The 26,032-nt window shown below is 35.1% G+C and overlaps 1 protein-coding gene and 1 long non-coding RNA gene across 12 annotated transcripts in view; one reads left to right on the forward strand and one right to left on the reverse strand.

The window, feature by feature from the left end:
- The first annotated feature begins 2,073 nt into the window (after window positions 1-2,073).
- Window positions 2,074-2,449, forward strand: LOC136274270 (uncharacterized). The gene is made up of 2 exons (XR_010712540.1): window positions 2,074-2,138; window positions 2,384-2,449. It is a non-coding gene; the product is annotated as an uncharacterized lncRNA (long non-coding RNA).
- A 2,464-nt stretch (window positions 2,450-4,913) lies between these two features.
- The window catches only part of LOC105321080 (nuclear receptor ROR-beta), a 49,902-nt gene continuing 28,783 nt past the window's right edge, over window positions 4,914-26,032 (reverse strand). For all 11 annotated transcript variants that reach the window (XM_034451059.2, XM_034451054.2, XM_066080790.1 and 8 more), the window contains 6 exons: window positions 18,918-19,924; window positions 12,973-13,081; window positions 12,508-12,649; window positions 9,974-10,104; window positions 9,593-9,685; window positions 4,914-8,520 (listed from right to left, as the gene is read on the reverse strand). In XM_034451059.2, the coding sequence (XP_034306950.2) occupies window positions 8,336-8,520; window positions 9,593-9,685; window positions 9,974-10,104; window positions 12,508-12,649; window positions 12,973-13,081; window positions 18,918-19,924 (1,667 nt within the window). In that variant the 3' untranslated portion in view covers window positions 4,914-8,335. The remainder of the gene's footprint in view (window positions 8,521-9,592; window positions 9,686-9,973; window positions 10,105-12,507; window positions 12,650-12,972; window positions 13,082-18,917; window positions 19,925-26,032) is intronic.

Here is a 26,032-nt window from a genome sequence, read left to right on the forward strand (position 1 = left end):
ATGACAAAACGATAGGTATGTAGGTTGCGGAATCGGCCGAGGTTTGCCAAATGGAATTTAGAATATACAAAATGGAGTCGCATCCCATCATTTCAATATCGGCCAGACAGCCTCATACGTCTCTTCTGAGGTATAGTTAGGGTAGTGGTATATCATTGAATTTATTGAAATCTTACATCTTTACAAATAGTAAAATGTGTTGTATTTAGTTTTCAAAAATAAAAGGGGGTGGTGATAGGGTTTTCATGGAGGCCTAAGTATTACAAATGCTTCCTATTGTGACGTCATCAATCCCGCAGGATAGGAAAACAAAGAATAAATCTGTCGACTGTCAACTGTCAACCGTCTACGGCCGACAGTAGAGAAGAATTAAAACTGTCAACCATGTGAGGTTGACAGTACTATAATGGGGACCAAATTACAACTTTCAAATTTGCAAGCTTCCGCATAGGGACTAGATACCCTTATAACGGAGTTGACCCAACAGTCTAGGACTCGGCATAGCCTCGTCCTAGACCGTGAATCTTGTCCCCTCTGTGGAATTTCACTATCCCACACTCGTAATAATGAATGATTCTATTAATCTCTGTCGAGTCACCCTCCATACAAGAAGTAAGAGCTGCATTGAAAGTACTTTGATGTGGGAAGCCCTTAGAGCAGATCAGATAACTGCAGAAATGCCGAAATCAGATCTAGGCCAGACCAGCCAAGAACTCAGAATCACCTTTGATCAAATATGAAAAGAGGAGAAAGTGCACAAGGAGAGAACGAAGGGACTGATCTGGAAAATTCCCAAGAAAGGCAACTTATAGGAGTGAAGCAAATTGGAGAGCAGTAACCTTGCTGCCCCTAGCGTAGACCGCATACTTAGAAACGAACAGGAGGGTTTCCAGAGAGGTTTAGATATTCATCCTAAGAAACCCCCCGCAGCAGGCCAATCAGTGGAACGCTACTACTGTGTATGTATATCTACGTTGTTGATTTCGAAAAGACGTTCGACTCGGGGCACAAAAAGTCTTTGGATCATCATGAAAAAATGCGGTATACCAAATAAACTGACCCAAATGGTTAAAGCACTATATGATGACTTCCAATGTTCTGTGATTGAGGACAATGAAACCACGGCCCCTTTCTCTGTTATGATCGGTGTTAAGCAAAGCTGTCAGTAAACGACAACAAGGCTGTAAGACAACCCAGCTAAGGTCGGTTTGAAGCTAAATGGCTAGAAACGTAAAGTGCTGAAGGTCAAAGGTAAGAGTGAAGCCAACCTGAATGTCGGAAACAGTGAAGTTGAGGAGGTAGGTCTTATTTTGTTTACATATTGATAGCTGAATAGAAAATAAAATGTTTAAAACAAAAGTTAATGTGATAAACTCTAGCAAATATTTGTTTTCAAAATAAAAGATTAAGATAAACTGCTTAAAACTGAACTTCTATTGTAGTAGATGTGTTTTTAATTAAAAGTTATAAATAAAAATAAAATATAAATGTAGATAAATAAAAAGTTTATCAAATTAAAATAAAATAAATTCTAATTCTTTCTTCTACTAACAAGGTATTTAGTTAGAGCCTTCCACCCCTTTAGATCCACACACACACTCAAACATTTTACATTCATTGGTTAATATTGAAAATTCTCGGGTTTTATTGGTCAAGAGTTTTCATTGTCTTGTGAACAGTATTCAGGTAGAACACTCTCAGAATTTAAACAGAGAAGTTTATTTTGTCATTCCTTTTATTCTGAAGACTTGAAGACATCCAGACAATGTAAGTTTCTAGTTTAACCATTTACTAATAATATAGAAAATTGAGTTTATATTATGAACTATCAGGATTAAGAATTTAGAAGGAATTACTTTGTAAATATTGTATATATCAGATGTAGATAAATCTGATAAGTAAAGTTGTAATTTTCATTGTGTCAGATGTAGATAAATCTGATGGACATGCAAGCTTTTATATTACAGCTGAATATATAATAGTAAATATTTCTAAGGAAATATTAAAGTGTTTTATATTGTGAATAGGAAATATATGTAAGGAACATGTATTTAGATATATATTTAATATTCAGATCCATTAACATCAGTTATTGAAGATATTGAACGGTTTGGAACCGGACTCAATTCCATAAATTGGTATGCTTTATAATTGTGTATTTTAATATTCTATTGTAAAAGAAAGACAACTTTTGTATGTTAAAATTGATAAGAGTTATTTCCCTTAATTGCTTGGACTGAATGAAATTATATGTATATGGGAAATATGTATATATCAATGGAAATGTATTTAAAGATAATTCTATTGTAATAATGTATAAATGTATTTTATGACTTGATATTATACAATTATGTTATATTTATTTTATTATAATATATTACAGAGTATAAAAATATATAACACCATTAAAGAAATTTGGAGAAAGGATTGTCTTATTATTGCTGGGAAATCCCGTTACACTATCAGTTCATGAACCAATATTGCATTAATTGCTTGCTTTGTCTTATATCAAACTATATGAAATAAAATATATTTAAACAGTTGATTGGAAAAATATACATGAATAGAGTATCCACCTAATAATATTTCGTAAAGATTATACACAAAACTATTACATAATTGTTAAAACCTAGAGATCATTACATATTTTTCATTCCTATCTAGATAATTATAAAGATTAGTCAGTTGTTGGTTTTTCCTCAACGTTTATAGTAAGTATGCTTATAAAGCCTTCGATATTTATCAAATTAAAATACAGTAGTATTTTTACATGAATAAATACTCTACAAACCTTAACAGTCAAACATGGAGATCACAGCTAATTACACACCAGGTCTACATACCAGTGTAATACCACGTGACTCGTCTAAAACTAAACAAAGATAACAAGTACAAAAAAATCAAAACCCCAACAGACCTAATTAGATATTACATACCCGAAAGGGGACAATACGTGTATATGAAAATAACCCCCTTAAATAAACATCATACTTCTCTGAATGCATAAATTATATATTTACTTAGTACATACATCCGTTTGCAGATTTTTGTTCATCTAAATTCTTTTTTAACAAAAATGTCCTCAATTTAGAACTATGACATCATAACGGTAATCTTTTCAAGTCATTTTTGCATTTTCGCCTATTTTGAAGCAATTTTTCTTTCAGAAACATTGAGCGCAGACTTAAACCACCTAAATATTTCCATCAAAAATTACTCTTTCAAAGACAAAATAAATAAAAAAAATTCTTCTTCAAATCTGCAATATTTATTCCCATTCAAAAAGTTAAAAATGCACATTTTTTCGTCCTATTTTGATTGAATTCTAAAAGAAGCCTCTCATTTGGCACCATAAAATTCCAGCAAGTGTAAATTAATCAAAAATCTAATTCATATCAATGCCTTTCAAAATAACAAAACAAATTATATGTAATATATTCGAAAATTTATTTTTAAATACTGAATTACCAGGGTAAAATGTGACAGTAAAATAAAGATAAATATTAATAAAATTCAATTTTTTTTTAGCATCACCTTACTTATTGCTGAAATAAATGATTCCACTGATATGTTCTGAAAGTTAACAATTTGGTAGATTGTTAAAACTATCATGTCTGAAGGATTTGGGGAGCACTGTATGTATAGAATCTTTGGGGGTAGATTTATACTTGGTCCAAGTAACGTTAAAAATAAAACTGCTTTGTCAACAATTTTAGATACATGTACCAACATATACCGAGAGACTGCATGTAGTATTGCTTATAGTTATGATTTTAATTTACATGAATTCCAATAATCCAATTTAAAGTCACAGATTGGTATTGTTAACAGTGTACTCAAGTGGGGTGGAGATTATGTCTCCAACATTTTACTCGGAAGAGTACCATAAAATATCTTGTGCAGCTCTCTAACACAATACCTAAATGAACATCGGTTTCTAAAGACTGTAAAATCAACACAGCAACATCATAACGTACATGTAATTCATGGGATCCACGTGACTCGTAATCACTTCAAACGCTCGTTAGTGAAGGCATCACTTGTCCTCGTGACGTCAGTTACTGAAGTGTTTGATCGGAATATCTGCATATCAGAGCCGATAAAAAAGACATCTGAATGTAACAACATCTAATCTAGAAGATACAATGTTTGACATTTCTTATCATCAATACATGTGTAGATTTAAAGTTTGATAGGATACATATTTGTATGTTTCTTTTAAAGCGAATGAATTTCACAGTTTAGATACCATGAATTTCTTCCATAAACTCTAAATGTACTTAACTTGCAGATTTTTTAACTGTCTGATTAGTTTTTAAGAACAAACAGGTTTAACAAAAGTTAAACTGGCAGACAGAAAACCCTTTCAGATCATTCAAACTAATAAACAGTGTTCGTGTGTTAAAATTGAAGGTTAATCAATAAAGAAAATATCAAAATTAGGAAAGATACATACAGGTTTGTCTTCGTAGAATTAATCTCTTCAATGATGAAATAATAAAACACTTATCGGTGTCATTATTATTTTGTAAACATGATTCATATTCGTTATAAACTGTCATTTTTTTTCTTCAAAAAATATAAATAAAGAAACCAATTACAAAATATTGCAACATTGAATTTATTTTCATTTTTTATAATTTTTTTTTTTAATTTTTATTTCATCTTATCTAGACTAGTAGAATAGTTTGTTTTCATTATTTTATGTGTTTTCCTTAGCAAAATTCTTTAGTTGACCCTGACTATGATCAATTCATTAGTATCATCACCATCTTCTTTAAATAGAAGGAGCATATACATGGAACAACCAAAGCACACTTCAGTGAGGGGAAAATGGTCAACATTAACCTCCGCTCTTCAACTGTAGGAGGACATACAATGTAGAGGACCATATCGACAACAACAACCAAACATAACTGTTTATGATCTTTAAATGATTTTTATTCAAGACATTACTAACAGGAAAAAAAATTGAACATAATACAATGTCTTCTGTAATAATAAGCGATAGGTGCGTGTTTCCACGGTCCATGAGGACGGTGAAATCTACACAGCAACATCATGACCTAATTAATGAGGATCCAAGTAACACAAATCACTTCAAACGCTCGTTAGTGATGGACAGCGATGATATCACGTGTCTTAGTGACGTCAGATAAGAAGAAAATAACACGTGAGCTAACAATCTATACACGTGGGTCACAGGGCTGATAAAACGGCATCATGTTTCATTTTCTAACCTACTACATAAGGATGTCTTTTAGAAAGGTTCCATACGATATAAAATCTGTAATTATTTTCTTTAAATAAAAATAAATATTTTTATACAAATAAAATTAAATATTTTCTTCTGACGTACAATGCTTAAAAATTTATAATCAGTAAAACAAAACCTTCTCACACAAATGTTTAAAGGAAAAATTATTCCAACTCAGTAACAGTTTAGTAAACTAATTAGAGAATAATAAGTATCACAATATACATTATATACCAGCAACACATAAATGGTCTACAATAATCACTCTTAACAAAAAGCTTTTGAGCAACAGTGCAAAACCGGGTCATAAAGATGTTTTAAGGCAACCTGCAGTCGTTTGTACAAACTAAAATAACAAGTAACATTGATCTGTTATAAAAATAGTTGCTTTCATTTTTCATTTCATTAAAATTTAACCAAAACAGTTAGTTTTATGAATCAATTAATGATTTACTACTTTTGAGTTTCTATTTCACTGAACTGTACCCACAGGAAGGGAATAAAACTCTTGTGTCGCAATAAAATATCTACAATAACCGAAACAATTCAAAGATCTTCATCTTTTTTATAGTCATAGTCACTAACAAAAACACCCTCTTCTTCCCTGAAAAGGAGTATGCAAACAATAACCAGTTTTTATGTCTTTGTGAAGCATTAAAAAATTTGTGCCCACTTTATGAATGGGGGTGGGGGAAAGAAACTAATGAAATAACATCAATATTTCATATTCATCAATGATTTTGTTTCGTCAACACTAAATATAATCTTATCACAGCATACATGTAAGTTGTGTTGACTCCTATAGTCAATGATAGATACCAATCTGAGAAACATCTACTACCCTCGTGGGTCCGCTATCTTCTCCCCCAGTAAAACACACAATCAATACTGCATCAGCCTTGTTTTGAAGCTGTTAAATAATCAAAATAATCTGCCCTGAGAGGTCAAAATCTTTGAAAATATTCCATTTTTCCCTTTTAACTTTTGTACAGATTAAACAGTATCAAAACCTTCTGTTTGAATGAAAGTTATGATAAAATGTAATTCTGAAACTAATTTGTTTTATGGCAATCTTGGGTTTGGGTTATTTCCCTTTGCAAACCAACTTGACAGGTGAAGTATATACTATATACAAATACAGAGACCATTGACTGCACTAGGTACAAATTATTAAATCAGAAACAAAGGAACGGTTGGCACAAGAAAGTATAGAAATTTCACAAAAGTAGCACTATTATACAGACCTTTTCTGGCATTGTGGAATGAAAACTGTTCTTTTAAACAGCATTGTTTTTGTATTTTTAAACTTGCATTTTAATAATTGCGTAGCACTTTAAAAGGTGAATTCAGTGACATTTTTGCTGTATTACCCTTCACATGATATTTAAGTTACAGAAATACAGAAAACCTTAATATCTTCATTAAGTTATATATATAAAGTAAAACCTTTAAACTGATTATGGTAATTATCAGTAAACTTTTAATGACAATTCCATAAAATTAAAGAAACAGAACTCGTTTTAGAATTTTTCTCTGGGTTTGCCACTCAACAAGAGACAAACTGAACTTATCTTTACACAGTCAATCACTGACCTACACGTATTTACAAAATACATCTATGATATTCACAAGTAACCATAATTGTATAGGGATGAGGATGATAAAAATTAATTTCAATGAAATGAACAAAAAAATTAAACTGAACTGCCAAGCATTGGCAATGGTCTGACTCTTGTCTTAACTCTGCAGATACTACAGACCTCTGAATTTACATCAAATTGAATTCATAAAAGAGCTATCATACAACTCTAAATGGACCTTCAACAGAGCAACAAATGCTGTTTCTTTAGTCTCAGGACAAAATTGGAGAAAACAGATGATTTTAGAACAGTAAAAAATTCTTATGTCAAAATACTTTTCTTAGATTATAGTTAGTAAAATGTGCTTGCAATTTTTTTCTTTTACAGTTGTATACCATAACTTGATTCAGAGTCTTTGTCATTTTACCCCTCCCCAAAACTAAAAATATTAAAATGTAAAAACATATTATCTATCAATTTAATTACTAAAAAATTACTGTAAATTCCTTATTTAACGCCAGTACTTAATTCCGTGACTCCACTGTTTTGTATCAAATCACAAGAATATAAAATTGCGAGCACCATATTTTTGTTTAAATTTCTTATAGTTCAAAACTCTCTGAACAATAAAAACGAGACTTTATAATCCGCGAGAGTTGCTTCTCACGATTTTACGCGGATATTATTTCTTTGCGTTTGATAGGAATCTACAGTACCTCTTGCTGAAATGCAAAGAAATGAAAAGTTTCTGATTTACTGTAAGATGTAACATATAAAAATATTGTGAACCAATTTTAAAAAATACGACAACTTCACAGACCATTATATTGAAAATCTGACACAACAGGGTGGGTCCCGCACATTGAGACCCCTCTGAAGTCTCTACTTAATACCAAGGTACTTCAGGTGTAATACGGGGAAATGCCTCCGTCACCTTATATCTAACAAAAAACTCTAGTATCAGTACAGTGAGAGAAAACACCTACAGAACACAGTGTGCATTACAGTGCCGAGATGATTCTGCCAGCATCTCATCAAAAAATTGTCACTTCTTCGAATACAAAGGAAACAAGAGTCTATACACACACTGCCGTAGCTTGTCTGAGAAATGTGAGTTGGAGGGAACAATTTGTAGCAAAACGAGTTCATCAATATCTGGTTCAGTCTCTCTCTGATCACTTTGACGACTCGGAGCTCCACAACCTCGTCACGGGGCGGGGTCCTCGGGAATAGAACCAGGGGGCACCTGTCTCACGTCGTCTCATAAAATAAGCAGAATATCACTGTAGCATCAGAGGCCATATCAGCAGAGTTCAAAGTGAGGCTACTCCAGCAAGCTTGAATGACACAGATTGAGATCTTTGTAACGTTTCCTTCTTCCCTCAGAATCACCTGACCGTCGGAAATCTTCCATTGTCTAACGTCAGTGATACTCAAGTCCCATATTTACATACATTTATATTTATATGACCGTCCAGTGACTCAAGTGTCAGGAGTTTCATGATTTTTTCGAGTTCTCCGTGCTACACTCTCCGTGTTCGAACACCTCACAGTGTAGTGGAGGAAACATGTCTTTTGAGGGCGCCTGCATCTGCATGCTGTTGAGGGCGATGCGATGCTTCAGATTAACCACTTTGAAAGTCCTCATTGTGGACACTGCCTTCATGAAAACATTGTCGTAATCTGAAAAAGAGAAATCATTAAATGTAAAAAAAGCTTCAAACATTTTATTTTTATTCATTTCATTAATTTAAAATAAGTTCTCCACATATGTTTTTTATTTAGATTATTCAAACAATTACAAAAAATAGTAATGTAGAATAAGGGTCGAACAAAAAACAAAGGAATTGTTTTCATTTGATGAGTACATATCATATATTATCTTCATGTACATTATACAAAAACTTTAAAATTTGAATGTTAACTGTTGACTTATTTCTAATGCCTGAAACTTCTGATAAGGACAAGAAGATTGAGAAGTACAATATATAGGTAGAAATGTGTTAACTAGATATCATCGTAAGACCTAGATATCATCATGAGTAGGGACAAAAATATGTACCTATTATGATACTATCACCCAGAAGAGACTTGATAGAAACGACAAAGTGAAAATGAACTGTAAAAAATCACATGCATTTTTTTCATTTCAGAGATATCAAACTCCTTCAGCTATTAAGTCAGTGATCCAGGTGAAGAATTGATTGACGATTCATTGAGTGCACATCAAAGTCGGTGCGTAAATTCACAGCTTATTCAAATTTTAACCAGATCACAGCTATCTTATTTCTCTGAAGTGTAACAGATTTAAAATAAAAATATAATAAAAATCTTCAGTGCAAACCAGATTTAAAAGATCAAATATTTTACGTCCTTTTAATTTACATTAATAAAATGATGTGTTTATGCTGTGTCATTTTCGTTAGAAAGCAATCCTGCTTCAAATACATGTATTTTTGATACAGAATTTTGAAAAAATATTCCATCGCATTTTAGTTTTCTTTGAACCAAATATCATCTCTCTTCTCCCCCCCCCCCCCCCCCCCAAAAAAAAAATTTGGCTGATATGATGATATGATTAATACACCTGGTTATTCTGGTAAACACAATTCTTTACTTCGATTACAATACAAGAAGAGCTGAGTTGGAGGAGAGAGAAAAAAAGGAGGAGAAGGAGGATGTGTGTGAGAGAGAGAGAGAGAGAGAGAGAGAGAGAGAGAGAGAGAGAGAGAGAATTAGTTTTAAAGACACTTACCAAAGTGGTTCTTCTTGATGAGTGCGTACAAACACTGGAAAAGCAGAGACTGGAGTTTACGTACAGCTCTCACATTCTTGATGCCTTTCCGCTCTGTCAACAGACAAATAAAACATACTGAGCATCAACAGACAAGCCAAAATAGTACTGATTATCAAAACAGAATTCCAAATGGTTGAAAATTTGTAAAATGGGTGTGTTAAATCATTAATATGTTGACCGTAACTCGAATCCATTGAACAATCATGATGTATGATAAAATGAAATTATCATAAATTTTCTAACAAGTCTGATCGTACAATCGTACCTGGACATGGTGTCTTATAAATACTGTACAATCGTACCTGGACATGGTGTCTTATAAATACTGTACAATCGTACCTGGACATATGATGAGGGTAGATGTGAAGAGGCCGATTTCCCCATCCGTCAGTTTCAGGGGGTTAAACATCTCAGCAACATTGAAGAACTCGTCCATGAATTCTCCCATCGGAAGCATCTTCACCATGGACCTAGGAATAAAGAGGTGAAAATGTATGTAGTCTATTGAAACCGAATATAATTACTTCAAATTAACAAATTATTCTGGGGTTTGTTCTCAGACCTGAAGAACTTTATTCTTTTTTTCAAGGAAGGAGAGGAAACATTTTTTTCTTTGATATTGGCTATATATATATTTTGTTTTTAGAAATCTCATTTATAAAATATGTTGACTACAGATTGATATCGACTCCCCAAAATCATATTTCATGAATATCTGTTCAGTCTTTAAACTTTGGCATTGGCTGTTCTCAGTTATCTAAAGCAATCTCCTGCCTACTAAAATATTTATAAAGTTGCCACACAAATCATGCTAAGCTGACATTTGGGATAGAAATGGCATCATCTACACAGAGAGATTCTCTGTGTGTTTCCTGTCTAACAAGTCAATCAGAAGACATGTCCATGTTTCACCAGACAGCGAACAGGATACCCTGGCCATGGCAGATTTACCTTGGCAAATGACCAACACTAATACCATAGTCCTTGAAGACCCAAAAAAGGAATCTAAGCCCCTGCAGACCTTAACAAGAATATACCTAGTCATTGCAAGACAACACCAAGCCCTTGCAAAAACCAACACAAAAATATACCTAGCTCTTGGAGAACAAAAACGAGAATTTACTTTGCCTCTTAGACCGTAGCAAGAATTTATCAAGCATACATAGACCTGCTAGGAATATTCCTATAGCCCCTGTATAACCTAATTCATTTAGACCTAACAATGATATACCAAACCCTGTAAACCCCAAATGAGGACAAAGAGCAGAGTTAGCCTAGAAAAGGCAGAGGGTGGTAATTCCTATACAGACAACAAGCAGAGGGAGCCTATAGCAGACAGACAGGAGAACAGGAATACCCCAGACACCGAGCGAGACTTGTCAGACACAATACCACCAATGAAGCAGGTGCTTCTCCAACAACTTCACACATGTTCACTCCAGAAATAATGCCGAGCAGCCTCGTACTAGACAAGATGATCACCCTATAGTGACATCATTAAGCTTCCCTAACATTAGCTTGTACCTTGTTCCCTGCGTTTTCTTGGATTGCTTACGATCCTTTTATTGCCCTCTGTACACCTCCACTTACCATTGTTCCTGGTTTTGTGAGAAGGTGCACTGTGCACTCAGTCTGGGTGACCTTGTGTTGAGTGTGATTTCAGTGGAGCTGCTGAAACAAGCCTGGGGCTAGACTCAGGCAGTCCCTGATTACATTTAGAACTTTCTAATAGGGTGCCACTAGGTGCTGGGCAAGATAAAGCGGCCTCAAAATCAATGGAACTTTCATAACAATGCCATAATATCAATCACATTCCCTTCTGGGTTTTTTTTGTTGTTCAATAACACATATTAATAATGTTGTTTTCCTGTTTCTATGCCTAATCAATAAAACCTACAGATTCAGAAGAATCAATCAAACTTTTTCATCATTGTCTTCAAAGGTTATAAAAACTAGAACCATGATCCTCCTTTTTTTCTACCACTTATGGTTTATAGCCCTGAAACATATAGATAGAATTCCAGAGAAAAACATATCAACTACTTAATATTAGAACAATCTTGGAATTTAAAGTATCTCATTAAATCACATGCCAACATATTGGATGTAAAAAAAGGAGCCAGGCTTTCAAGTCTCTTGTTGTCAGTTTCACCCATTCAGAGAGACCTTCACAGCTCTCTATGCTCTCTATGCCGAGCGGTGGTTTTGGTCATAGAGACAACACGACGACATCAGAAGTACATTCTCCTCGCAGTCACAAAGATTTCAAGGTCGGCCATTACAGTAACGGCAGCTTCACTGGGAGAAAAAAGCCATGAAAAACAATCCACGTCGGGCATAAAACACCAATAACGGGAAACAAAACATGGCGTTTAATTTGTGCCGTCACAAATTTTATACTTTGATTCACATCCGGCTGGAAACTGTGCAACACTTGATAGTCATCTCACTCCATCAGCCACCGTAATAAAAAGCCAAACTAACAAAACCCCAGACCTCCTCACAGAGTGGAACTACACTCACAGAGACTGTAAAACTGGGCATCAAAATACCCCCTCCCAAAAAAAGACATTAGTTTTCTTATGGCCTAAAATAGGTCCAAGAAAAAAAAGCATTACATGGCAGCATGATCTCTGAACAAAACTTTGTTGCAGGAAATTGAATTTCCTTTAACTATATTTCTGATATGTTCCTCTACATCGCAAATCAAGTTGTCATAGTAGCTGAACAATACCAAAAGAGTTAACCCATAAACTGAGCAACAGCCAGTTCCTTATTAAATTCTTACCAGAAAGTTAAAATTTTCTGATTTCTAGACATTCAATCAGCACACTTAAACATCTTGTAACACAGCATTGACACATAGTATGTACCTGGGACATTTTATTTTCATTTCTGGGTCAAACATCATCCCCTTCTTGTAATCCACCAAGTTACAGAATCGGCACAGCATGACCTCAAACGACCCCTGCTTGATTAGGTTAATCTGGTCTTCCTGGTCTATCTCCCCGAAACCTATAAGACAGGAGAATCAAAGAACTGAAAGTACTCACAGAACATGATATTAAAGAACAGAAAGTATTTGCAGCTTCAGACTAATACAGCTAAGTATTAAGCTGATACAAGGAAATTATAAAATTAATATACTAATAAAATTCAAATTTCAAGATTTCTAATTCCTTTCTTTTATTAACTACTATATATATCTTAAAAAGAGAAATTGGTCAAAAAGCCTTGGTTCAGTTGAAAGAGAATATAAGAATACAAAGACAATGGATGTAGGAGAAGACTAAGATAAATTGTGTTCTTTGCTGCCCTCCTGATTTGTTCTCATTTACCTGGAATCTTCTTGCAGAACTTGACGACCAGTGTGATTTCAGGAACCATTTGGGAGACGAACTGTTGCCAGATAGAGTTTGGGTTGATCACCAGCTTACTGAAGTCAGGCTGAAAACAGAAGAAAACACTGCTAGTTGTATGACATTTTAAAAAAAAATTAATTACATTTTATAGCATGTTTGTCATCAAATGCACATTATTATGACATCTGCACAAAATGCAGGACTGATAAGTTCTATACTCTCACCATTACACAGAGCCTGGTAATGCCCTTTACTAAATAGAATAAGCTTCAGTAATTGGGATTATTACATAAGTAAGGTCTTGTGGAAATAACCCAAATCAGACAGACAGACAGATGGACAGACAAACAAACAGACAGATAGATGGATGGACAGATGGACAACCAGTGTTTCACAGTGTAACTTTAAGAAACAACCCCTGCATTTACAGCAGTGGTATACAGCTGTATTTTCATACTAGGAATAGCACTGACTTCACTGCGCTAAAACAATTCACGTCGTACTTGACCCTGTCAGTCTTGCTTTGTGCTGCGCATTTCAAGCTCCCAGGTGACACAGGGCATTTTAAACTCTCAGGTGACACCTGTCTTGCACTTTCTGAAGCATCAACGCATGTTTCTGGATGTAATCAAATGAGGAGTGTCTCTTATTTAACTGACATCTAGCAGGAAGACTTCAACTTTTTATTGACACTGCTTTATAAAACTAATTCTTGTGAAAATGTGAATGGTGTAGTGAAATTTCTGTATATAGTAATGACTTGCTTTGAAAATTAATGAGTCCAATCAGGAAGAATCTGTGATTCACTAAGGTGACTAAAGTAAAACTTTAATTTGAGAAAAGGACAGAGCCTTAGTGCTACTGAGGGAACTAATGAAAGGGGTGTGGAAACCCAGCTAGCAGAAAGCAAACACACCCCCACCCACCACCATCCCAACTGTGTAAAGTTGATGCAAAATGTTCTTCAAAATATCTGTAGAATACAAAACATGTTTCTATTAAATTGTTAATACAAAGCATGTTTTTATTAAATTGACAATCTTGCAGACTCCTTGAGACTTGATACTGATGCATGAAGTAAATGGCAGTCACACGGAGATATTGCAGGCAACAGATGTCTATCACACCCATACAAACAGTCTGCCTCAATCTCCCTTTACCTGTCACAGCGCTCCACCCAGTCTCCCCTACCTGTACACCTTTACAGGTGTGCCCCTCTGACTCTTTCACCTATATGACTGCACTCTCCTGATATCAGAAAGTAGAGCTGTAATTATTATTTCTCCAGGATCTACAATTCCTCCTCAATTAAGTTGAAGCCGTCTCTGATTAGGGGACATTTGTGGCATGTAATAATACACTAATAATGTCAACATCACCACGTTCTGACCAACGTATCATAGAGAATCTGGGGATATGATTCTTTTAATCAAAGCAATGAGGTCTGGTCCCTATCGCTACCTAAAGACCAGTCTCCCATATTTTAATTTGTACATGTGCCTAGCATTCCCCTATTTATCTGTGGAATATCAAATTACATTTATTTCTACAACAGCAAAAATAATAGTATCCTGTATAGCTCAAGTTAGTGATGATAAACACTGGATAGAATCCATGTGCCAACTGAAAAAATATGACCAAATATGGAAATATATTTAACTGGCTACACAAATAATTAATGACAAATACATTGAATATAAGCTCTATTGATAGTACATACTTTTACTATAAAAATGTTAATATAAGCAATTACATGCTTTGTTCATTTTAGGGCAAAACAGATGTATAACGGTATAACTGTATATAATCATTGAAAAAACAAGTATCCCTTTATATTAAAGGAACGATCGGCATGTGATATCATTGGTCAGCTTCATGTTAATGTAATGCAGAAGCATTTCAAGCATAATAAATGAGATATATATAAACTTTACTGTTTGTAGGCAAGGTGTACTTTCGATTAAAATTTGTACGCATTGCATGTAATGAAAAACGTGAATTGAATCATTATGTAAGTGATAAATGTTTTATCCTCAAGGCAAAGGCATAAGAAAAATGTTTTTTAGTTATATACATGTAATTTAACATTTACATAAAAATGTCACTGCATAGTAAACAAAGAAGTGTGAGGCGCAATGCGTGCATAACTAGTAAAATTTACTGGATGCCTCATAGGGACACAACTGTGATTGGCTAAAGCCGATCACACAAATCCATAACAAAATCAGAAGTTTCTCTTTAGTTTACCAGTATGAAATAAAAAGAATTCAAAAGCATTTTATTATTTGCCTATTCAACATATTTCCATACCATCTTAATTGCTAGACCCTAATAAAACCCCAAAACAAACAACTATGCAAATCAAGCTTATATAATGTAGGAAATAATTATGCAAAAAAAAATTTCTCCCATAATAAAGGTGGGCACAGTTTTAACAATTAAGGTTAAACAAAGTTTAAATAGATGATGGAAGCAAAAAAAAACCTTTTGCGTCGATTTTAATTTGTCCCCCATTACACACATATAATCTATTTCTATTAAAATTACAGAACATAAAACTCTGAATTCTGTATGATAAAAGATGACTTGTTCTGTACTGTTTGAAGATTTGGATAAAAGTAAGCAGCAACTTCACACATTTGGTCATTCAGAAAAAAATTCTTCCCTAAGCAACTGTGTATATAAGTCAGTGTGTTGGTTATTCATCATGACTCTACGCTTGAGTAAATAGCTAGGTCAGGTTGAATCGGTTGTTGTTCTTTGGTGCATTTATTATGTCAAGTTTGAAACACTCAGAGATAATATTAGCAGACCCTTTCCATTACTGTCTGTAATGCTTTACACACTCGAGTCTACACTAAGTGAGATTCAGATCTTAACATTTCTCCTCTTGATTTCACCAAGCACCTGTAATGATTGAACAGTGTAAATTTGTGTGTCGACATTTCTTCTACAGGTTAAATCAAATATAGCTACTGGAATTTCATCGTTCTGCACTCGATCAAACAGGCGCAGTGAGTAGGAAAGCCCTGGTAAAGTCTCGTGTTTAACCGCCCCAGTTTAGAACAAGTCCATACGATGGCTCCACTAGTTCTGGTGCGGGCTTTGCACATCTATTTCATTCCAGTATGCATATTCTAACACGAACTACGTAGCATCTATCTCTGGCAACATTTCCCTTTATTAATATCAATAAACCAATAAAGATACTCTGCATTTCGTTTAAAGTATTACTGTTTTTGTATCTTTCAATGACATTTAAATCCCTTGAGAAGATGGGAAAAAAGGTGAGCTTTGTATAAAGGACGTTAGTTATTCAATTATCAATCATAAATCATGCAACAAAAAACAATCTTCACATTCATGATCATTTTTTTTTGGTTGGAGTAGAATACAAATATTGTAGACCTTTGAATGCTATATATTCCACGTCATAGCATTCCAATATGCTACAGAGAGTTGAATGTTCCATGTATGCTTTAAAAGGAAGTCAGAAGACTAAAACATGCCTAAATAATTCATCACCAAACACAAAACTCCTGTGATCTCCTGCAATCATGCATGCAAAACCCTGAAACATTAATAAATCAATGAAGTATTTTTGTCAATTCACAGTGTTGCAGCACCTTGAACAATATTCTGTCTTGAATCCAAATTGAATGAACTACCTCAATTCCTATTGATTAAGCTTACTTCTGCATGTATTAGGCCATTTTCTAACTTCTACCTTTTTATAGTAACCATTAAGCTTGGCAATGCAGGAGTCAACATGTATGAACATTTCATTAAAATTATTGCCCCTAACTTAAGTCACATTAAAGGGAACTTTGGTATGTTTTGGTTTCATCCTTTAGTTTTATATGTCTGTCTGTCTGTCTGTCTGTCTGTCTGTCTGTCCATCCACCTGTCTGTCTGTTTGTCAGTCTATGTATGCCCTTCTGTCAGTTTTCTATGTTTTTGATTCCGTCTTCATATTTATGGAATGGTTTGAGACTATTAGTTTGGTAAACTATATCAATGTTCTTCATAATGTATAATGTTCTTCATCAAATCAGATTTAGATGTTTCTCCTTATTCTATGGCGTGGACAAGCCCCATATATTGAGGAAACCTCCACACTGACAGCATCTCTTTGGTGAGTAACAAACATATCCTTGAGTCTATTTGTTGTCTGTCTGAGTGACACTGAGATTATGCGAGATACTAATGCAAGAGTAATTCATGTACTCACTCTGACATAGAGGTGTAGAGATTCTACAAGATACAAGAGCTAGATTGATCCTGACTATGTGTCTCAGTATTCTGTCAAAAATGTGTCCCAGAGATTATACCTTGAGAATCCGTCTGACAGTAAACAGCGAGGCGTTCACTAGAAATCCCATTCTGCATCTGATGATCTTAGCTGGGGCAACTATAAAGTCCATTAATTGATATCCGTAATTTGTACATGTATGTTCATAAGCATGATAAGTGTAGCAATTCATATGAAAAAATGCCTCGTTAATTGTATTTCTATGTATGTTGTATCTTGTATGACATTATAATTGTGGTTAATTGTATTTCTATGTATGTTGTATCTCGTATGACATCATAATTGTGGTTAATTGTATTTCTATGTATGTTGTATCTCGTATGACATCATAATTGTGGTTAATTGTATTTCTATGTATGTTGTATCTCGTATGACATCATAATTGTGGTTAATTGTATTTCTAAAGCTGCTGTAATTTGTATGTCCAATAAAGTAATATATTTCTAATGTTATAAATGTATATTCCAGTGAGTGGAGGTCAACAGAATTCATATAAATATGATGTCTCTCTGGAGTTAGTAATGGAGTGTAAATTGTATAAGCCTGTTCCTGGGTCAATGACCTACAACCAGGGGTCAATCTCAGTGGGACAGTATATATCAGCTACACCTGCATAACTGGTTACCATGGAAACTGATAGACTGATACCCACATAACAACCTTGTACCTCCAAGGTCGTACAGAGAGTAGGACCAAGTCTTGCCAATTATCAACATCTTACAGAAACGCCAGACAAGGAATAGTAATTGGACACCTTTGTCTACAGCAGTTTCACCTTTACATTCTGACTAACACAACTCAATCAAATCAGAAGACACTCCTGACAATTATTACAGAACCTGGTATCTACCCATGAGCTGAAGTCTGTATTAACTTAAAAGTGATAATTTAATATTAACTTAAAAGTGATATAATTTAATATTAAATTTAAAGTGATAATTTGATGGAAAAATATTAATCTTCTTCAAGATTTTCTAAAATGATAGAATGAATAGATCACATTTTTATGCTATTAAAAAAATGTTCCTTTTCAACAGAAAAAGAAAGACATGTTATTCTGTTTCCCTTTAATTCTTGGATCCCCCCCTCTAATATCAAATCCTTAGGAGTATCTTTGACAGTCACCTTCATGTATAAAATGTTGTGTGTTTCATCAAACATTTCATGTCATTCCTCAGTCAATCAGATAATGCAGTCATTAACAGCCTGTAAACCATTCATCTCTGTGATAAACCGTTCATCTGAATGCTCCACTCAAAATCAGGATAAAGGCTCTTATTTTCCCTAACAGTCGGTGATATAGAACATGTGGAAAGTTGCCTGTTTACTTGGTAATATGAGGAACCAATTTGAAGGTAAACAGAAGTCAAATTTCATCTCAAAAAACAATTTTTTGTAGTTTTTCTTTTTTTGATGCAGTGGCAGTTTCAATGTCTTGCAAGGAATTTTTTTCAATCAAAAATTGCACAAAAACCATCCTGGGAAAATATGAAATATTTCAAAACATCATCACGCTATGAAAAGCATAAGATGTTTTTGAAACAAGACTTAACATGTATAGGAGGACAATAGAAGGACATAAATAACAACATCACCACAGAGTACCTACCAAATCACCGGAGGCCATTTTTTCAGCGAATCTGTCGTTGGCTTCTGCAACGTTTTGATATGTGGGGTTACAGGTCTGAAAGTGGGCTTCCACCACGCTCTCCGTCACCTGCTCTATCAGCGCGCGGCGGACATCCGTCGGACCCTGCCGCACCTCCTCTAGTAATTTTGTGGCGTCTGTCTCCACGATTTCCTCTTCGTCGATATCCAAGCATAACTCTTTTCCCGCACTACTAGAACTACCAGTGCAACTGTTCTGGTCGGAAATATTGCAGTCCGGATTCATTCTCCCCATGGACATAACGTCCGTCACACTTGGACTGTCCGGCTCCAGTTTACATGTGGCCTCGGGGGGAGAGAAGCTACTCTCAAACAGGAGAGTGGAAGGGTCCATGAACATTTTTTCATTCATTTGATTCAACACTTTGAGGTCCATCTGAGCCAGCAGGTCCGTGCTGCTATCTAGGCTGCTGCAGTTGGAGAAGTTGCTCCCGGGCTCCGACTTGATGTTCATGGTCAGGTTGTCGATCTCCTCCAGCATCATGTCTCCCGTCGACACCGCCATTGGCTGATTCCCGTTGAATTTCTCGCCCAGGTTGTCGTTGGTGATCGGGGACTGACTCTTACTGCTGACCGGACTACTGAAGCTGGAGTACCCGGAGTCGTGGCCGTTCACGTTACCGTTAACCTCTCCAGTACTCATCTGCGTAGTCATCTGGTGAGGTGGCCCGTGTTGCTGGGGTCGCTGTTGCTGAGGTGGCTGCTGGCCGTTGCTAGGGTTACGCTGGTGTTCCCTGAAGCTGACCTGGGCCGCCTGAAGGAAGGCCTGCATTAGCTCCGCCTTGAACGTGCCGTTCTGCTGTAACACCTTCTGTAGATCCGCCATGCGCATCCTCTGTAATTCCTGTGGGGAGGTGGGGTAGGGGGCAATGGGTAGATTTCCTCCATGGCCCCTCGCATCACTGGACGGGTCTTTTAACCTCTTTGGCCTTCTACCCAGTCTGGATGCTAAAAAAGAAATTCAATTTTTATATTAAAAATGTGAATCTGTTAAAATAGCATGTTTATTCTTTGATCTTTATAGTTATAAGCAACTTTTAAAAGAGGGATGAATTCTGAAAGTTCTGCATGTTAAAGTGTTCTAGATTGTGACCCCGTGGACAGCTGTAGGTGTCAATGTACTATTAACAGTAGTCTCAGTTCAATGCACAGCCGGTCACCTGAGTCATCTATACATACACGTACACCTCAGAACAAGTCGGAACAGTTACCTGGATTCAACTACGTGAGGATCAGGGCCCCAGTACGGTCCATAAATCATCTACATCAAAGTCACCCTATTAAACCCCTGCATGCTGATTCATATTGCTGTTTGATACATACTGGATGTAACTGTTATATAGAAGAACTAGTAGGTATAGATCTGACTGTCTTATCTTTGTTACCATTCAGATTAAGTATACAAAAATATGTATCCACTCATTTAAAGAGGCTGGGTGCACATGGTCAGCAAGATAACCAACTTTTACATTTGATATTTTTGGCCTTAAATTATTATTTAGTAAAGAAAAAAAAATCCTAGCACTTAAGTTTTTTAAATTTGAATATTTTCCAATATTTTTATAAAGAGCTGTTCATCTAAAGGAGGTTCATAAAGGCTTAACAATGGTCAAAATCATCCCGCCTTTTGAAGTCAGGACTTGATGCTTTGATGCAAGGGTTTGTAGGTGACCGTTTGACCAGTTGGACATGGGATAATGAAGGACAGTAACATGGCACAGTCAGATCCCTGTAGTCATGGTAATGATATACAGGGGAAAAATGCTAATTAATGAGTTCTCTTCAGATATATCACATTTTCTAAATGGACCACATCAGACACGTCTATTGAAAGCCTCGTCATAAAAAAGGACAAGTCATGTCCAAAGACCTTGTTAAATCCAAGCCAGTGCCAAGTAAAGCCCTGTTTGTGCCGAGGTCACGCTGGTGGGGGGGGGGGGGGGGGGGGGTGATCTATATGTACTGCTCCCTTACATAAGGACAAACAGCCTGCCCCCTGGAGGCATGTTTACTGACAGATATATACGGGTACAACAGCCATGAAGCCCACGTGATGCAATGAGAAATACCACCACTGCCGAGTGAGATTGGTAATGTTCCTAACACAGCCCCTCCAGCAAGTTTCTGTTACTGTAATGACTTATTAAACAGTTTCACATTTCACCAACTCAATTCTTCAAGCTGTCCTGAATTCTAATATTTGTATTTTTCTCGGTTAATAGACGGAATAGAATTCTGATGGCCACAAGGAAAAGTAATGTACCAAACTATAAATATACCCATCATCTTTACTAACTGATCAGCTGTAACAGAAAGCCTGAGTAAGGTACAGAGAATGGTGTAAACAGAACGATACAACATTAATTAACATCCCCCACATCTCTGTAATTATCAGGAAAAATGTTTTATTTTGATACTTTCATTACCTTGATCTCCTGTTTATTGCAAAATTAAAATTCTCAGCAACATTTTTGCGTATTGATACTGTAGCTATATTCAACATCAATATCAACACTGACATCGACATAATTGATATCAGCAATAATAGCAATGATAATGACATCAACAATTATGTCATACACAACTTCAACGACTTCAACAAGAAAATCAAAAATGATATAACCTACAATGAAGTCAATATCAACAGAATTGATATCAGTCCCCAATATCAACAAAATTGATATCAGTCCCAAATATCAACAAAATTGATATCAGTCCTCAATATCAACAAAATCGATATCAGTCCCCAATATCAACAAAATCGATATCAGTCCCCAATATCAACAAAAATTGATATCAATATCAACAAAATTTATATGAATATCAACATTGATATCCCTCAAAAACAATTATATCAACAAAAATATCAAGAACGTTATAACCTACAATGATATCAATATCAGCAAAATTGATATCAGTTTCAACAATGATATCATCAAAAACAAAGATATCAACAACATTAACAAATAATATAACCAAAACCAACAGCTGAAACAACTGACATCTGCCCCTATCCACACATCAGATTGGATTATATCAACAAGAATATCAACAATGTTATAACCTACAATGATATCAATATCAGCAAAATTGATATCAGTTTCAACAATGATATCATCAAAAACAAAGATATCAACAACATTAACAAACAATATAAACAAAACCAACAGCTGAAACAACTGACATCTGCCCCTATCCACACATCAGATTGGATTATATCAACAAGAATATCAACAATGTTATAACTTACAATGATATCAATATCAGCAAAATTGATATCAGTTTCAACAATGATATCATCAAAAACAAAGATATCAACAACATTAACAAACAATATAAACAAAACCAACAGCTGAAACAACTGACATCTGCCCCTATCCACACATCAGATTGGATTATATCAACAAGAATATCAACAATGTTATAACCTACAATGATATCAGCAATATCAGCAAAATTGATATCAGTTTCAACAATAATATCATCAAAAACAAAGATATCAACAACATCAACAAACAATATAAACAAAACCAACAGCTCAAACAACTGACATCTGCCCCTATCCACACATCAGATTGGGTCTGGATTTCCATTACAGGTAACAGGCCGTGGCTGTAGGGGTACCAAGGAAACAATCAGAATGGATATCAAAAATTAATTATCAAACAGGAACACCCTAAATATTGACTTCGTTTCAGCTACATTTCTGCTAAGGGTCAAGGAATCAATGACTGCCGAGGGGTTCAGAAGGTTGATGACTTGATTCTATGTCTGTAAGTTTGCACAGTGTGTAAATGAACTCTTCATTGAAGCCTTCTACAAAGGTCTAGTGTTAATTAGCAACACGTGGAAGGCACTTCAATTATCTCCTACGGACATCTGATCCACAATCTCTCAAAGTTGCAATGCTCCATAAAAATTATTTTGATCTTAATCATCTTGTAAACAAGCAATATTTCAGAGTTCCAAGCTGTGTTATGCATTATTGGGCTGACAATCTTACTTAGGAAATCAAGATGGTTGTATTTATTCTATAACCTATCTCCCACGGAGAGAAAAAACGGAAAAATATAAAAACTAAAAAAAAGGCAGCATTAATTACTGAAAGCAAATACTTATGGTCAAATTATATGAAAAAGAACATCAATAGATTTTACATGTACATAAATTTATTAAAAATAAGTCACTTGTCAACAATATTCATAAATCGCAAACACGTTCCAAAACAAGAAATGTTTACATGGGAACCAATTTAGAATGAAATAGGCCTTCAATGAAAGTTTCCTTCTGATGTTTTAACTGTTTTGAATCCCATGATCTGTTTACTTATGACGTACAACAGTAATTATATATCCAAGCTCAGGTGACACCGATTCCAAATTCTTGCAGGGAGATAAAATTATTAACTGACTTTTATGCAAACACGGTGACACAGAGAAAACTGATTTAAATTTCTAATTGGTCGACCTCTCCATCTTACCGAACCATTTACAGGTGTTTTTTGTGTGTTATTATGCAGAGATACACTCACAATTTTACTGAGAGAGTAATTTAATTTTATGGATCGTTCACTTTTAATCATTATTCATACAGTTTTAAGAGATTTAAAGAAATTTCTACATGTAATGAATACATTCAATCTAAAGATAGGAATCTAAACTACAAATCATTGTTCCACCTGTTTTTCCCAGAAAAGGAAATGGAGATTTTTTCCCTGTCTGATTTCCATGAAATATACAGAACACACACTGTATTTATTATACAAAGAACACTATAATGGAGATTTGGATTTTTTTTCAACCAGACATTGAAAGATAAACTTTAAAAAAAAGATCTTATTACATTATGCATGTTCGTTTTCTTTTCTTTCATTTTTTTGTTAGGAATATTACTTCCATGTTAAAAAAAAAATTTGATTTAATAATAAGATGAGCATCTTAAACATGTAATTTAAGTAAATCCAAGTCATCTCAAACAGGTTTTCTTTGCCTTATAAATAAGCGAATTCTGCTGCAGATTTTATAAGTGATCGACATAGGCGAAATTATGCAGGAACTCAGGTAAAAATAATAAATCAAACTAAGGAGAGAAAATCATGATAGAGGGTATTTGTGGACACCAATGAGAACCACCCCTGACCGCAATCATGAAGTGGGTAAAATCTGTGTAAAACATTAAAATGACTTAATCGTAACCCTTAAACTAAGTTCAGTGATCTTGACTTTAATTCAAAACAAAAAATACACATAAAAAGTTGATTATATAGAATAGATTTTTTCTTATCTCTGATATAATACATGCATGCAGTGAGAATATCTCTTGCTATCATTTTTTTTTCTCCACAAAATCTTTAAATTGACCTATATAAGTATCAACATTGCAAAATACTTTAACAAAAAAACTCTCACTGTATAGTTTTACTGTTTTTTTTGTCTTCGCTCCTTTATCATGATATTGAATAAATAATTAGATCTATTTCCCTTGCAGCAAATAAACCTCCACGAAATCATAAAAAATAATCGCAAGGGCTCCCACCAATAGCGGATGTGTTCATTAACCAGTAGTCAAGAAAGTACATCCTTTAGTTAGAGTGCATCAAGAACTATCAAAGCAACGAGAACAGTATACTGCACACAGTCAAGTGTCGTTACAGTCTAAATGGCTGGGTATCAAAACCCTATTACTCGGAGCACTTAACCTTAAATGCGTAGACACTAATTTCTATAATTTCACTTCTTATAATGTATATTTACAACAACTGATGACTATATTGATGGGTTACTGAGAGAGCTGTATGTAAACGCCAACTAAGAGAGAGGGGTTTGGGGTTGAAAATCAAAAGTTTGGAATGTGCTGGGGTTTTTTAAATGATTGCTTGCTAAAACATTCTAGAAATTGCTGAGAGATTTGATAAAAAGGTGAGCTAGAATGAGGTGGCTACTTATAGCTAGTGTGCACTATCTACGCTCTGATACAGCATTTCTACGTCATTTGGCGACAGCTGTAATACTCTGTCCTTGCGTTATTTCTCTCAAGAATCCAGAGCCAGCTGTAAGTTATACACTCAAACCTGGAGCTCGATCTTACTGTATAGAACATAACACACTGCAGCTATCAGTGGCTGTGGTCCAAAGCCTGAGAGACAGGGAGACCCGATCTCTGGGGACAGGAAGGTCTGTCTGATTGACTTGGATGACCCCCAAATGACCTTGAAGTTGCCTTCTTCCACACATGACAAGATATTGATGAGTAATTTATTAAGCTACACATACATACACAGTTAAACCTGAAATTGATGCCAAGGTCAGACACAAATAAAATCCCCCAATGATAACCCATAAAATATAACGGAATCTGCAATACAATTTCATTTTTATTACCAGGAATATTTCAGTACCAGTTAAAAATTAGTATTTTTCCTTTAATGACATTTCAATTCCATTCAATGGCTGTATTGTCAAAGAAAACCAAGGAAATAAAAACCCTCCCAGTACAACAATGAAAACTGTCATTCTATGCTGTGCCGGGTGTGTTGTGCCTTTTTTATTTGTAATCTTAATCAAGGCCACATGAGGCATTTCAAAAGAATGTCCGTCACACCACAATCCACACCTGATAAACCCATGTAATGGCTTCTCCAGGTGAGCCTGCCCCGGCCTATCAGAGTAACCTTGAACATGTGTGTGTGTTTGTGTCATAATCCTTTGTGTGTTTATAGTCGCTGTGTACCGTCCGTGACACAGCAAAAATAGACCAGTAAATGAGGCAAGCAATTCGTCTCACTCCAAAACCTAAAACAGAAGCTCTCCAATATGTAAATACATCTACAGCTAATTCTCCGCGGATCAATCCGCACTTTTTCTGGTAGGTCACTACACAATGGTCCAATTAGCACTGTGGGTTCGATTTTTGTGTGAGATGGGTGCATACACAGCTATTTTAATCAATGTGCGTACTAGAATGGCGGGTCATGTCCTGCTGTTTGTTTCACCCTAAAGTACGAACGGTCTGCACTTTATTCCTGACAGCCCATTTACCATAGCTTGACAACTAGTT

The sequence above is a fragment of the Magallana gigas genome, chromosome 4 (genome assembly GCF_963853765.1).
Source record: "Magallana gigas chromosome 4, xbMagGiga1.1, whole genome shotgun sequence".
NCBI classification, from domain to species: Eukaryota; Metazoa; Mollusca; class Bivalvia; order Ostreida; family Ostreidae; genus Magallana; species Magallana gigas.